This window comes from Mya arenaria, chromosome 1 (genome assembly GCF_026914265.1).
Source record: "Mya arenaria isolate MELC-2E11 chromosome 1, ASM2691426v1".
In the NCBI taxonomy this organism is placed as follows: domain Eukaryota; kingdom Metazoa; phylum Mollusca; class Bivalvia; order Myida; family Myidae; genus Mya; species Mya arenaria.
In genome coordinates this window covers 19,279,052-19,294,506 of record NC_069122.1, presented here as the reverse complement: position 1 = coordinate 19,294,506, position 15,455 = coordinate 19,279,052, and the positions used below count along the sequence as shown (strand labels likewise).

At 34.7% G+C, this 15,455-nt stretch overlaps 2 protein-coding genes across 2 annotated transcripts in view; one reads left to right on the top strand and one right to left on the bottom strand.

Moving 5' to 3' along the window:
* The window catches only part of LOC128217087 (uncharacterized), a 42,558-nt gene extending 30,713 nt beyond the window's left edge, over positions 1 to 11,845 (bottom strand). Inside the window, exons 1-3 of the mRNA XM_052924376.1 lie at positions 11,707 to 11,845; positions 2,090 to 2,544; positions 1,601 to 1,765 (exon numbers count right to left, since the gene is read on the bottom strand). Of these exons, the coding sequence (XP_052780336.1) occupies positions 1,601 to 1,765; positions 2,090 to 2,533 (609 nt within the window). The 5' untranslated portion in view covers positions 2,534 to 2,544; positions 11,707 to 11,845. The remainder of the gene's footprint in view (positions 1 to 1,600; positions 1,766 to 2,089; positions 2,545 to 11,706) is intronic.
* Positions 1 to 15,455, top strand: part of LOC128224324 (tRNA N6-adenosine threonylcarbamoyltransferase, mitochondrial-like) — a 451,923-nt gene that overhangs the window by 64,215 nt on the left and 372,253 nt on the right. The window lies entirely within an intron of this gene.

Genomic DNA, 15,455 nt, shown 5'->3' with positions numbered 1-15,455 from the left:
TCTTGAAAAAACCCCACACACGTTCGATTTGTGATGGTTTCTGCGATTGTTACACGTAACAATGTGTAAAGGGTGTTAACAAAATTAAGATTCGTCTGATGAAATGTAAAAGGTCAGTTTTAGAACAAATAAAGTTTGCAGGATTTGTGAATTTCGCTTTTCAAACCTGTATGTGATGTTTTGTTTACCCTGTCAAAATTATGTGGAATGTTTTGAACACCTTGTCAAAAAAGTCATTGGATGTTTTTTTCATAGGATTGTATGTCTTACGTTCGTAACACCATGTAACAGGCATAGAAGCCCGCTTTTTTGAGAATGTTCGACAGGATACCCCATAGTTTACATGGTCATTTATTAATGCCCTGTTTTATTTAAAGTACAAACAAGTCATTCTTTGGTATGGAATGGTGAAATTACATTTTAGAGGATGTAGATATATTAATGTTCTTTTTCATAAAATGTTAGTCTCGACCTCATCGCATTGTTCCTTTAAACATGAACAAATGGCATGAACTGATTTCAAAAAATTGATACTGATATACAATTTATAGCATGTGGATCATTATTGGTAAGGTAATGATTAATACCCGCGAATTATGAAAATGATTGAATTTGGTGCAACATCATTGATATTTTACTGAGGTTAACCATTGTGCATCTGACAATTTTACTCTAGTACGTAAAAACACTTGAAGTAGCAAAACACTGTGTTTCCGATAAATGCTTTTTCATCGGACCATATAATTTCCAACGGGTGAGCCTCTTCTTTTAGGGTTAATTGTATTTCACATAATAAGAGCCATCGCATTAATGTCTTACCCATCCGTCTTAAGGTTGACTTGACAAAAAGTAGTTAGCGAACCCGAGTGTCGTATACTTTCTAATTATCTATTTAGTATATATATCACTATTTTTTCCGTCTGTACATACTTTTACTTTGTTGCTTTTTAAAATATGTCCTTCCTCTCCGTCACCATTTATTTTTTTGTCAAATATTTTTATACTTGTCGCTATTTAATCCGTCTTAAAATAAATCTCATTCGCTATTCCGTCCTAGTCTATCTTTTTATATTTGGTGACACAATTGTGTCCGTTCGTCAATTATAAAATGCATTTCCGTTGCTATTCCATCGACCTGTCCACCTTTCTTCTCTTGACCAAATTGTGTCCATCCGTCTACTTTAATAATATATGTATCGCGGTCGCTATGATTCGTATAAATTATTTTACTTAAATAGGTCTTCAGTTGGTCCATTTTACTTATTTATTTTTGTCGATATAGTTTTCATCAGTTTACCCTATTTATGTATGTCATATGTCATCGTATATCTGCGTTGTTTTATATGTCTATCTATATTTTAGTTTCTCTGTAACTATTCTATCCGTCTGTCAATCTCATTAAAATCAGGTCCCCAATACACGCTTCACGACGTTATGCTATGAAATGAAGTGAACGTCACGATATGATTTTAATGAGATTGTCCGTCTGTCGTACTTATTTCTCTCTGTCGCTTTTGTCTTCAACTGTCTATTATATATCTCTCTGTCAATATCTTTCTGACTTCCTACCTATCATGCAGTTTTTATTATTTTCCTTTACCTCATCCAGCTGTTTCTTCGCTTCTAGTATCTCTGGATCGCCGTGGAAATCTGGATCGTTGAGCAGCGCAATCATGCTGTCTATACACTCAGTGGTGGCCTGGTCTGTCAGAGCACTTGAGCAAAGGTCTGGCATATGCCGGATCATGTTGACGTACTTCCGAGCCTGGAATTTAAATGTGGTTTGATAATTACACATTATACCAAATGCTTACTCTCATCCGAGCATGACAAAACATACACAATTTAGATTTTCATATGCGTTTTATTTGATTGCGAGGTGAATCCTCGTTGATAGCCTGTACCACTTGCTACATATTGTATTTGTGTGAAAGGTATTCCGAAAAACAATCAACTAACAACATAATTATTATTATAAAGCGAACGATTAAGCTTTAGTTCATGCGGAAAATATCTTTCAAATTTAATTTAATCAAAGCCGTTGATGTTTAATTGTCTTTCGAACTTGATGGAGAAAGCCTATAATTACCTCGTCAGATAGTGTTTCCACAGTTGGTGTGAATTGCCCACAGTTATATATGAAGGCTGCCAGCCCGTTGAAGTCAATTTCATCAAACGACGATTTGTCATCATACCCTGCTGGTTGCATGAATAACTTGGCGAGAGCAAACGCTGAGTCTCGCCATGTGTCAGTCGAAGCGTTTCTCCAGGAAGGATTCGTTCTTTTGTGTATGACCTTGATTTCATTTCGAAGTTTTTCATGATACCGACAAGGTATCGGCCGGTCAGATATAGGACTGTGGTCTGATGAACAAGTCTGCTCACTTGATGCCTTCCTACGTACATAATTGTGCAGATGTTCAGCCTTTGACTTTACAGAAGGCAGGAGAGCTCTCCTCGTTACGAAGACGGCCCTCCATTGACTGAACCAATTTCTGGACTCTGGGCTGTCTATCACCCTATTTGCCGCCATCTTTGATCAGCCTAATGCAGATATTACAAATAAAGAGAAATTAATACGTATATTGTAAAGTGTTTCAAAACCTACATCTATTAAGAAAATTCAACTTTTTATAAACACATGCCTAGGTACTTGAGATAATAATAATAATAATAATAATAATAATAATAATAATAATAATAATAATAATAATAATATTTTTATTTAGAGAAGGAATAGACACATTATGACATAATTACAGGTTCAACCATTACAACATCATATTTACAATGTGGCCTTCTATGAAGAAAAACAAACAAACAAAAACAAAAAGCATTTGCTAAATCATAAAACATCTGCATCGCACTTATACATTCGTATACAAGAACTATTGATGTTTTGAATATAATTATTCTATACAAATCATGTTTAATTAACAAAATAAGATAAGTTTTATTTCATTGCTAAAAATACAATATTTGTTTTAATATGCTTATTATTTTAATATGATTTCAATGGCTGGTCAGCAGTTGATCAAAACACTCACTAACGTAACATATGTCATACCTTATGTAAAATATCATTATTATTTCATTCTATTGATAGAGTTATGGCCCTATAAAAATATGAAAGCTGTACAAAAATGTAGAAAATAAAATAAATTTAAAGTCGGGCCTTGCACAATATTCCAGACATTTTCTCTGTAACTATTGGTCCAACTGGAATGAAACAGTACAGCTACATGCAGTAAGGTGCAGCTTCACACAGTAAGGTGCCGAGTTGTGCATATCCTTGTGTCATATAGATGCTACAACTTTTACGTTTTTTGTCTGATTTTTTTGTCTTCATTGTAACGGTTAAATAGGACGAAGTTTTGACATCATTAGTAAACAGATTTTTAAGTGCTTCACACATTTGTTTTACAGGCCACATTCTAAAAGAAAACTATATAAAAATTGAAGCAAATATTGGTATAACTTTCCAGGTGATCAATAAAAGGCGTTTTGCCTTCTATGCCATAGAATATATTTTCGTTGTGATAAGATGCATGTAAACACTGTCATGTTTTTTGGTGTCAATTTATATCAAAATGTAAAAGTGTTACATGCGCATTACATGAAACACGTTTTTAATTTCGTAAATAAGTTTGTAACTTATAAAACCATTGGAAGTTTTACATGTCATAACTCTTTTGTCCACTACTTTGTGAAGATGAATCATATTTTTTGACAAACCTTGCAGAGGTATAGTATTTGGTTTTGTAACAACCCTCTTGTTGAGCATGTACGATGCCTAACAACTGGGCAATGCCACTCGTGTCAGGTAATGGTTTTTAGGGATAGTTATATGGAAGGATAACTCGAATGGTAATCAGCTTGTTTGGTCTTAAAGTAGGATGATTGGACGCAATGAGCTCCTCAAAGCTTTGCTGTGATGCACATTATTGTCAATAAGACAGCAGCCATATCCAATGAGATATCGTGCTTCAACTCTCGCGGATTACTGTTCACCATACCCACAATGATAGACACACATTAATACAACTCCAACTACAGGATCAACAATGTATACATCATTCGTGCATATACATGATACATAAACCACTTCAAAACCAGCATTGTAATCCAAGTTACTAAGGATGCACTTTAATCAGTTTCGTTGTGTCAAGATGTCTCGGATGGTACTATAATTGTTAAATGAAAGTTCGGAAACGTCCACTTCCGAAGCGCGAATAGCTCGCACGTTGTTTAAATATATAATACAAGCGTTATTTAATAAAGCATTTTAAAACTGTTCTTCAACGTAAATGGAAAAAAATGCAATGTTGTGCACAATATGGCTACATGTAAATGTTAAAATCATGAACATTGTATTTTATTTACTAGCATATTGATACAAAAAATCTAAGTTTAACTGTTTGCATCACTTCATACACGGACACCAGTACTTTCAGTTGTATGACATACACTGTCATCTGCGGAGTACCTTCAGTGGTATAACATACACGGACACCATCTGCCGAGTACTTTCAGTGGTATGACATACACTGTCACAGTATGCCGAGTACTTTCATTTGTATGCCATACTCGGTCGCATTCTGCAAAGTACTTTCAGTGGTATAACATACACTGTCACAATATGCTGAGTAATTTCAGTGGTATGACATGCACTGTCTCAATCTGCCGAGTACTGTCAGTGATATGACATACACTGTCACAATATGCCGAGTAATTTCAGTGGTATGACATACACTGTCTCAATCTGCCGAGTACTTTCAGTGATATGACATACACTGTCACAATATGCCGAGTACTTTCAGTGGTATGACATACACTGTCACAAACTGCCGAGTACTTTCAGTGGTATAACATACACTGTGACAATATGCCGAGTAATTTCAGTGGTATGACATACACTGTCACAATATGCCGAGTACTTTCAGTGGTATGACATACACTGTCACAATATGCCGAGTACTGTCAGTGGCATGACACAGTCATACGCTGCCGTGGCTCCAATATTTTGAGAAGTTGCGTTTCTGCACTAATATCTTTATTGTAGCCGCGGTCTTTCGTCTCCAATATATTTATGAGCCGCGCCTGTCATTGTAATGTGTCTTTTCACAACAGTAGGCTAGGCTAATTAGCAAATGTTTTACCAGTGTAACCACGAATTCTTGCATTAATTAAAAAAAGTGGTCTAGTTGTAACACTCACATCTGTCAATAATGGGGTCGCAGGTTTGGTTTGCTTCCAAGCAAATCACTAAAACAAGTATATTAATCGTATTCCTAGAAGGACGTTAAATGGGGGTTCTGTGTAACAGTGGTATAAACTGGTTCACGTTAAAGAACCACGGGTTACATTCTGTCTGTGCACTATGCTCTAAAAACCTAATATGACTAACACTCTTATCGGACCACTTGCCAAATGAGCCTTGCCCAGGTGTAAGTTAAATGAACTTACACCCCCAACCAAAATTGGCAATTTCTTTACTGTGTGCAGTACACTGGAGAAAATAAAGACAATATGTTGAGAAAACTCAAACGAACACACGTTAGCTACTGAGCATTATTCGTAGCATCTGTATATACATACACAGTGTCAAAGATGCACTCTTACTCACAAATATAATTTGCCATAATTAATAATATTGTTTTAATATTGCAAAAAGGATGCAGAAATGTCGAAAACAACGGTTTTTATCAAGGTTGCAAGTTTAATTTGAAAGATATGAGCATAAAGCACGGTATTTCAACATCATTAGTCTATAGCATTCACCAATCATTTAATATTTTTGCGCGGCTTTCTGCTATTAAATACATGGTTGCAATCTTGTTATCAGTGATTAATATTTTTCATCAATGTATTATTCAGTAAGTTGTTAGAGGTTTATCACTCATGTTTGTTATATATGTTTATATATTTATTTTGAATAAGAGTGTCACTTTAATGTGTTCACGATTTTAACTATTCTGTTTTTAATTTATGGTATTTGTATTCATATATTTATGATGTGTTTTTCAAATTGAGCTGTATTCGTTACATGCTTATTATTGTGATATTATTATTTAGCTTTATGTATGACAATATATATAAGCTAATTGCATGAACTTATGTTTATATGATTTAGTTAAAAAATCAAAGTGAGTATACAATTATGATAGAGTCTCAAATAATTGGCCCGATTGTTAGAAACTTTGTTAAAGTTAACAACGGGATTAACGACATCGTTGTTAACTTTTAAATGTGAACTATTTGAAGTTGTTGTTATATATTATATAAAACAAGTACAACCGAAACAGTTGTCTCAACTCTTGTAAGGAATACTACAGATCATAAGTGTGTCTGTGAAACTTACAGAGGAATATGTGTTTGGACGTTAACAACGATGACGTTAACAACGTCGAATCAAATCCCGAGGTCTCCATTATGGTTTATAAACAGAATTGTTAGACATATTAATACACATTGTCAACATCACCTCCAGACATAAAAATAAACACTATCAACACTTACTCCAGACATATTAATAAACATTATCAACACCACCTCCAGACATGTTAATAAACATTATCAACACCACCTCCAGACATATTAATAAACATAATCAACACCACCTCCAGACATGTTAATAAACATTATCAACACCACCTCCAGACATATTAATAAACACTATCAACACCACTAGATATATCAACAATCATGATCAGCAACACCTCCAGACATATTAATATACAGTATCAACACCTACTCCAGACATATTTATGAACATTATCAACAACAACACCAAATATATTTATAAACATTATCAACACCACCATCAAATTTATCAACAAGCATTATCAACAACACCAGACATATTGATAAACATTATCAACACCACCTACAGACAAATAAATAAACAATGTCAACACCACCAGTCATATAAAAACACATTATGAACACCACCTCCAGACATTTAAATAAACAATGTCAACACCACCAGACATATAAACAAACATTATGAACACCACCTCCAGACATATTAATAAACAATGTCAACACCACCAGACATATAAACAAACATTATCAACACCACCTCCAGACATATTAATAAACAATGTCAACACCACCAGACATATTAATACGAAAAACATTATCAACACCACATCCAGACAATTAAATAAACATTGTCAACACCACCAGACATATTAATAAACATCATCAACACCACCTAAAGACTCATTTATAAACATTATCAACACTACCTTCAAACAAATTTATTGACATAATCAACACCACCTCCAGAATAATTAATGATTATGTTATTTATAATGTTGATTATTGTTTCTGTCGGTATAGTTGCTAATATTATTAAATATTTATGGTATAATTGGTATTTCTTGTGGTGGTGTCGGTAATAGTAATTAATATGTGTGTTTGGCGTGTTGGTAATGCTGATTCGTATTTCTTATGGTGGTGTTTGTAATGCTAACTTAAATTTCTGGTGGTGGTCTTGATAATTATTATCTATATTTCTTCTGGTGTTATTGCTAATAAGCATGGATACTAATCGTGGTGGTGTTGCCTTTGCTGGATATTTCTGGTGGAGGTGATGGTAAAATATATTAATATTTCTTGTGTTGTGGTTGAAAATGCTGATTAATATGTCTGGTGGTTGTGTTGATAAAGGTGATTAATATTTCTGTTGATAGTTTTGATAATTGTGATAAATGTGTCTGGTAGTGGTGTTGATAAAGGTGATTAATATGTCTGGTGTTGGTGCTGATAACGCTGATTCATATTTCTGGTTATGGTGTTGATTATGCTGATTCATATTTCTAGTGGTGGTGTTGATTATACTGATTCATATTTCTGGTGGTGGTGTTGATAAAATTGATTCATATTTCTGGTTATGGTGTTGATAACGCTGATTCATATTTCTGGTTATGGTGTTGATAACGGTGATTCATATTTCTGGTTATGGTGTTGATAACACTGATTCATGATTCTGGTGGTGGTGTTTATTACGCTGATTCATATTTCTGGTTATGGTGTTGATAACACTAATTCATGATTCTGGTGTTGGTGTTGATAATGCTGATTCATATTTCTGGTGGTGGTGTTGGTAATGCTGATTTATATTTCTGGGGGTGGTGTTGGTAATGGTTATAGTGATTCACAGTCCTGGTTGTGGTGTTGATTATGCTGATTAATATTTCTAGCGGTGGTGTTGATAACACTGATTCATATTTCTGGTGGTGGTGTTGATAAAACAAACAAATATTTCTGGTGGTGATGTTGATTATACTGATTCATATTTCTGGTGGTGGTGTTGCTAACATCGATTTATATTTCTGGTAATGGTGTTGATAATGGTTATTTATATTTCTGGTGATGGTGTTGATAATGGTAATTCATATTTCTGTTGGTGGTGTTGGTAATGGTTATTTATATTTCTGGTGGTGGTGTTGATTATACTTTTTCATATTTTTGGTGGTGGTGTTAATAACACTAATTCATATTTCTGGTAGTGTTGTTGATAATTCTGATAAATATTTATGGTGGTGGTGTTGATAATACTGATGTATAATTCTGGTGGTGGTGTTGATTATACTGATTCACATATCTGGTGGTGGTGGTGATAACACTGATTCATATTTCTGGTAATTGTTGTTGGTAATGGTGATTAATGTGCCTGGAGTTGGTGTTGATTAAACTGAATAATATTTCTGGCGGTGGTGTTGGTAATGCTGAATAATATTTCTTGTGGTTGTGTTGATCATACTGATTCATATTTCTGGTGTTAATGTTGGTAATGGTGATTCATATTTCTGGTGTTGGTAATGGTAATGGTGATTCACATTTCTGGTGTTGGTGTTGGTAATGGTGTTTCATATTTCTGGTTGTGGTGTATATTATGATGAATAATATTTCTGGTGGTGAGGTTGATTATACTTTTTCATATTGCTGGTGGGGTTGTTGATAACACTGATTCATATTTCTGATGGTGGTGTTGGTAATGGTGATTCATAGTTCTGGTGGTGGTGTTGATTATGATGATTAATGTTTCTGGTGGTGAGGTTGATTATACTTTTTCATATTGCTGGTGGGGTTGTTGATAACACTGATTCATATTTCTGATGGTGGTGTTGGTAATACTGATTATTATTTCTGGTGGTTATGTCATGAATGCTGATTAATATTTCTGGTGGTGGTGTTGGTAATGGTGATTCATATTTCTGGTGGTGACGTTAGTAATGCTGATTCATATTTCTGGTGTTGGTGTTTGTAATGCTGAATTATATTTCTAGGTGTGGCGTTATTAATGCTGATTCATATTTCTGATGGTGGTGTTGGTATTGCTGATTCATATTTCTGGTGGTTGTGTTGGATATGCTGATTAATATTTCTGGTGGTGTTGTTGATAATACTGATTCACATATCTGGTGGTGGTGTTGATAATGGTCATTAAAGTGTCTGGAGTTGGTGTTGATTAAACTGAATAATATTTCTGGTGGTGGTGTTGGTAATGCTGAATAATATATCTTGTGGTGGTGTTGATTATACTGCTTCATATTTCTTGTGGTGGTGTTGGTAATGGTGCTTCATAGTTCTGGTGGTGGTGTTGATTATGATGATTAATATTTCTGGTGGTGATGTTGATAATACTTTTTCATATTGCTGGTGGTGTTGTTGATAACACTGATTCATATTTCTGATGGTGGTGTTGGTAATTCTGATTAATATTTCTGGTGGTAATATCGGAAATGCTGATTTATATTTTTGGTGGTGACGTTAGTAATGCTGATTTATATTTCTGGTGGTGGTGTTGGTAATGCTGAATAATATTTCTGGTGGTGGCGTTAGTAATGCTGATTTATATTTTTGGTGGTGACGTTAGTAATGCTGATTTATATTTCTGGTGGTGGTGTTGGTAATGCTGATTTATATTTTTGGTGGTGACGTTAGTAATGCTGATTTATATTTTTGGTGGTGACGTTAGTAATGCTGATTTATATTTCTGGTGATGGTGTTGGTAATGCTGAATAATATTTCTGGTGGTGGCGTTAGTAATGCTGATTAATATATCTGGTGGTGTTGTTGATAATACTGATTCACATATCTGGTGTTGGTGTTAATAACACTGAGTCATGATTCTGGTGGTGTTGTTGAAAACACTGATTCATATTTCTGGTAATGGTGTTGATATTACTGATTCATATTTCTGGTGGTGGTGTTAAATTATGATTAATATGGCTGGTGGTGGGGTTGATAAAGGTGATTTATATATCTGGTGGTGGTTTTGATAAAGGTGATTAATATTTCTGGTGATGTTGTTGATAATACGGATTTATATATCTGGGGTTGTTGTTGATAATGCTGATTCAGTAGTAGTTGTAGTGGTAGTTGTAGTGGTAGTAGTAGTAGTAGTAGTAGTAGTAGTAGTAGTAGTGGTAGTGGTAGTGGTAGTGGTAGTGGTAGTAGTAGTAGTAGTAGTAGTAGTAGTAGTAGTAGTAGTAGTAGTAGTAGTAGTAGTAGTAGTAGTGGTAGTAGTAGTAGTAGTAGTAGTAGTAGCAGTTGTTGTAGTAGTAGTGGTAGTGGTAGTAGGAGTATTAGTGTTATTTTTTATTATAACATTATTATTATCAATTTTTTAAACCATAATGTAATTGACAAAATCTGTGAAGAATATGATTCCCTCGTTTACCACCATTTGATCAATCATATATGTCACCGTTTAAAACTGTGAAAAATAAAATCCTACTTTTTCGCAGGTCTGTGAAGAATATGATCTGTGAATAATAAGGTCCTACAAAGCAAACTTCCAATTGAATATTACTCACATGAATTGAAATTGCAACATACAGTCATTTTAGATAACATAATTAAAACAAGGAAATAACAGGAAGTCCAAATAAAGTTTCCCAAATCAGGAAATGGAGTTCAACTACAAAATGTATATAGATTAACGTTTGCAACTACGAGGTATAACGATTCTCTAAAATGTGTTTAGAAATGTTCTATTAAGTTGTTACATCAAACAATTTAGCATTAAAGTTTTCAGAGGCTGAAAACACTGTTTTTGCACAAAGAAATATCCTCCAGCGGTAATAAATTAAGCTGCACTCTCACAGATATAACATATATACAACTTTTTGTCTTTGATAGGGCAGAGTTTTGCATAAATTTCTGCAAACCAATGATTTAAGATTGCTGACAATAAATCAGATCGTAGATTTTCATATTTCCGTTCGAAAATTAATGTTTTATGGCTTAAACCGTTACTAACGGTTTATGAAAAATGCACAAAAAAATATTTTTTGAACTTATTAAAAATCTGCCATCTATTTTTGTCAGCAGTCAACTAGTGTCTATGGTTTTTCGCAAAAAATGGCCCGTTCCAAGAGGAAAAATAAAAATGTTGTCAAAACGTTCAATCTGTGAGAGTGCAGCTTTATAATTATTAACACACAGTTTGAAAAATGTGAGCCCTATGTCTTTCCATAATTAGCTTAGACTTACATATATTTTACAAAGCGCTAAGGAATGTTTGACTTGTGCAGCCATTGTTTATTGTGCATTTGTCCAATTTCATAACGGACACCAGGGGTTTATAAGAAGATACAAATTATACATTTGGTAACAGTTTCCATATTAACGGAATTGAACTACCAACATAGCATTATTTTGATATATCTTAACAAAAAAGTAAATACTTACATTTCATAGGTAATATGTACATCATTCAATTGGAGCGTGAACTGGCCGGCATTAAACAGAATACAAACACTTCCTAGTAAATCCAGTCGTAACTACTGAGTCATCTCCGGCAAGATATAGACAAATGAGTCGGTTTGCATAAAGTTAAATACTTGGTCATATTGTAATTATTGGTGGCTGTGTTAAATCTTCCTTGCGGAAGTTTTGAGTGGAGTGAAGTACTTGTCTTATTTACAAGTATGAATATTATTGTTTATATCAGATCAGCATAAACCACGCTCTGTCCTGTCAAGGTCAACCTTTGTGTACTTATGTACAATTGACATTGTTTTTCTTTTAATTTGAAATTAATATCGGACCACTTCGTCACCTAAGTAACACATGGTAAAAAAATGTCCGGTTAGTGAAGTGGTTAGCGCACTCGCTTCTCACCAAGGCGACCCGGGTTCGATTCCCTGCCTTGGCGCATAAGAGTTTCGTTAGAAGTTACCAAGTCGGACAAGTGGGTTTTCTCCGGGTACTCCGGTCTCCACCACACCACAAGACCACACTCTCGCGCAACATCGTGCCAACGAGAGTGACTTAGTATAAGCCATCATGGCTTTTTTCACAATCGTTGTAAAATATATAACGCTTAAACTAAATAACACATCAGACATTACTATCCCTTCCCTTTTCAACCTTTTCATTTCTTTGTTAAAGCTGCACTCTCAAAGATTAACCATTTAACCGACTTTTATATTTTTTGTCTTGGAAAGAGCAATTTATTGCGTAAATATCTGCAAACCAATGATATAAGATTGCTGACAAAAAATCAGATCGTAGAGTTTCACATTTCCGTTTAAAAATGAATATCAGAAAATTGCATAAAACATCATTTTTTGAACTTAAATATAAAAATCTGCGATATGATTTTTGTCAGCAGTCTTATATAACTGGTGTCCATGGATTTTCGCAAAAATTGGCTCGCTCATAGACAAAAAAAAATGCCAAACGTTCAATCTGTGAGGGTGCAGCTTTAACACATCGGACTATTTGACCGCTTTAAAAGGCATTTACTCACGTTGTTCATCGTGAGTAAAACAAGTTTCCACTAATCAAAATTGTTTATGACACCAGCATTAAGCAACAAGACAATAATAGGAATGAGCTTCGTTATCGGCAACAGTCACATTAGGTTAAATAGAATTATTTCTTTGACTTTCATGTTCAATCAGCCACACAAGTAGCGTCTGGCCTCTTCTGGGCGAGATTCCAACGTCTGATGGGAATGGTCGCACGATTCATTTGCCATGAGGTTACTGAAATAAAACTAGCTCCAAATCTAAGTTCATATATTTAATCTTAATTTATCTCAATACCCGTTATCACCGTCAAAGATATGAACTCGTAGTTCCTTCTAGAGGTATAGATCAAGACCTAAAAATAAAAACAATACATAACGTTAATCGCTGGACGTATGAGTGAAACTTACACGTCTTTTTTTGTCAATAACATCTCGAATGACGAATCGTTTTTGTTTTTATTTATGTGAGTTCATGAAGGTCTGCCTGCGTCCATTGGCTGCGTTATTGTTTGTCCCCGCCGTGACGCAGACATGACTTAAATTGTGTTTTAAATGACATAAACGACAGGAGATTTAAGTGACAGCAATTCAGTCTACTCAAGACATTAGAAGAATTGAAGAAACAGAGGAAGATTCATGAGATCCGGCTGCGATACCCTAGCTTTTTGCGGAGAGACCTCTTGGTTCTTTAACGTGCTCGATGTAAAACCCCAGCACACAAGATACAACTTTCCTCGGTTGAACCAGTACTTAGTACAACACTTCTCCAGTACTACCCTTTCAATGCCGAGCGCTAGCAAAGGGAGCTACTGCTACTATAGTGTAACGTCTTCCGGTTCGAAGTGGCCGGGGTTTGAACCTCCGACCTTCCGCATTCGAAGCGAGCGCTCTACCGCTGAGCTATTGAGGCGGTGGGTTGAGTTACGAGTCAAGTCCGCTTTCTCTTACATACCGAGTCAAAGTACCGTGCACGAAAACAAGTGCGGGAGAAACATTAGTCCCGCCAAACCAAAACCGGTTCTCTAAAAAACAACTTAAATAGAAAGAATTTAGAAACGCATATAATTTTGTATCTTATATTAAGCGTTCAACGACAAAAAGGGTTCGTCAAGTGGACAAATAAACACCTATATTAGAAGTAAAATAAAGGGATAAATTGTTCCAATATTGTTTGTAAGGGGTCAATTAAGGTAATTATTACTGTTTGTATACTTGCTTTTTTTATTTTAACTTAATGGTAAATGTTTTTCTATGACACTCGTGAAATAAATACGATTTCACACTGAAATAAACAAATATCTTCTTTTTCTTTTTTGACTGAAATTGATCGTACATGACATACTTTGCAATCTGTGCAGACCAAAAATAACATGTGTGTTATATGTTTTCGTTTAAATGTTTATCTTTTCTTTTTCTGAACATAACATCCTTTCAAATAATACAAAAATAAAATGAGGTGACACCCGATATCTACAATGCACATGTTTGTGGTTTGTAAACCTTAAATGACCTCTTCAGCGAGTAGGCCTAGCCAACTCTTTTGAGAAATATGCCCTTTATATTGCACGTTTTGCAGAATACAATACAATACAATACAATACAATACAATACAATACAATACAATACAATACAATACAATACAATACAAAACAATACAATACAATACAATACAAACAATACAATTCAATTCAATTCAATACAATGTAATACATAGTTATTACAATATAATACAAAAGTGATTTATTTGTAATACATAAGACCGCCGGCCCAAAATGCATATTTATAATGTTCAAAGACCCATGTATATTTTATGAAAGGCATTCACAATACATTATGAGATGTAGTTAAATTTAAATATATTATTAGCTGTAAATGTGTATCTATTCAATTTCGTTTCAGTAAGTATCTCTTAATTTAAATGACAACTTCAAGTACTCGACAATGTATATATATACAATGACTTTCTTCATCTGTCAACACATTTCACAGAAACTATAAGTCAGTTACCACTAACCGGACAATGGAGCTGCACTCAATCATTTCCTTTTACATTGAAATTGATGTCAGACCACTTATATTCTTCACATCGGACGTTTTAACCCATAACCATTTCAACCATACTTATAAACACATCGGACGTTTTAACCCCTTACGATATTAAGTTAACCGCTTATAAGCACATCGGACATTTCGAGCCTTTACCATTTCAACCGTTTATCAACACATCGGACGTTTCGACCCCTTACCATTTCAACCGCTTATAAACACATCGGACATTTCGAGCCCTTACCATTTCAACCGTTTATAAACACATCGGACGTTTTGACCCCTTACGATTTCAACCGTTTATAAACACATCGGACGTTTCGACCCCTTACGATTTCAACCGTTTATAAACACATCGGACGTTTCGACCCCTTACGATTTCAACCGTTTATAAACACATCGGACGTTTCGACCCCTTACGATTTCAACCGTTTATAAACACATCGGACGTTTCGACCCCTTACCATTTCAACCGCTTATAAACACATCGGACATTTCGAGCCCTTACCATTTCAACCGTTTATAAACACATCGGACGTTTTGACCCCTTACGATTTCAACCGTTTATAAACACATCGGACGTTTCGACCCCTTACGATTTCAACCGTTTATAAACACATCGGACGTTTCGACACCT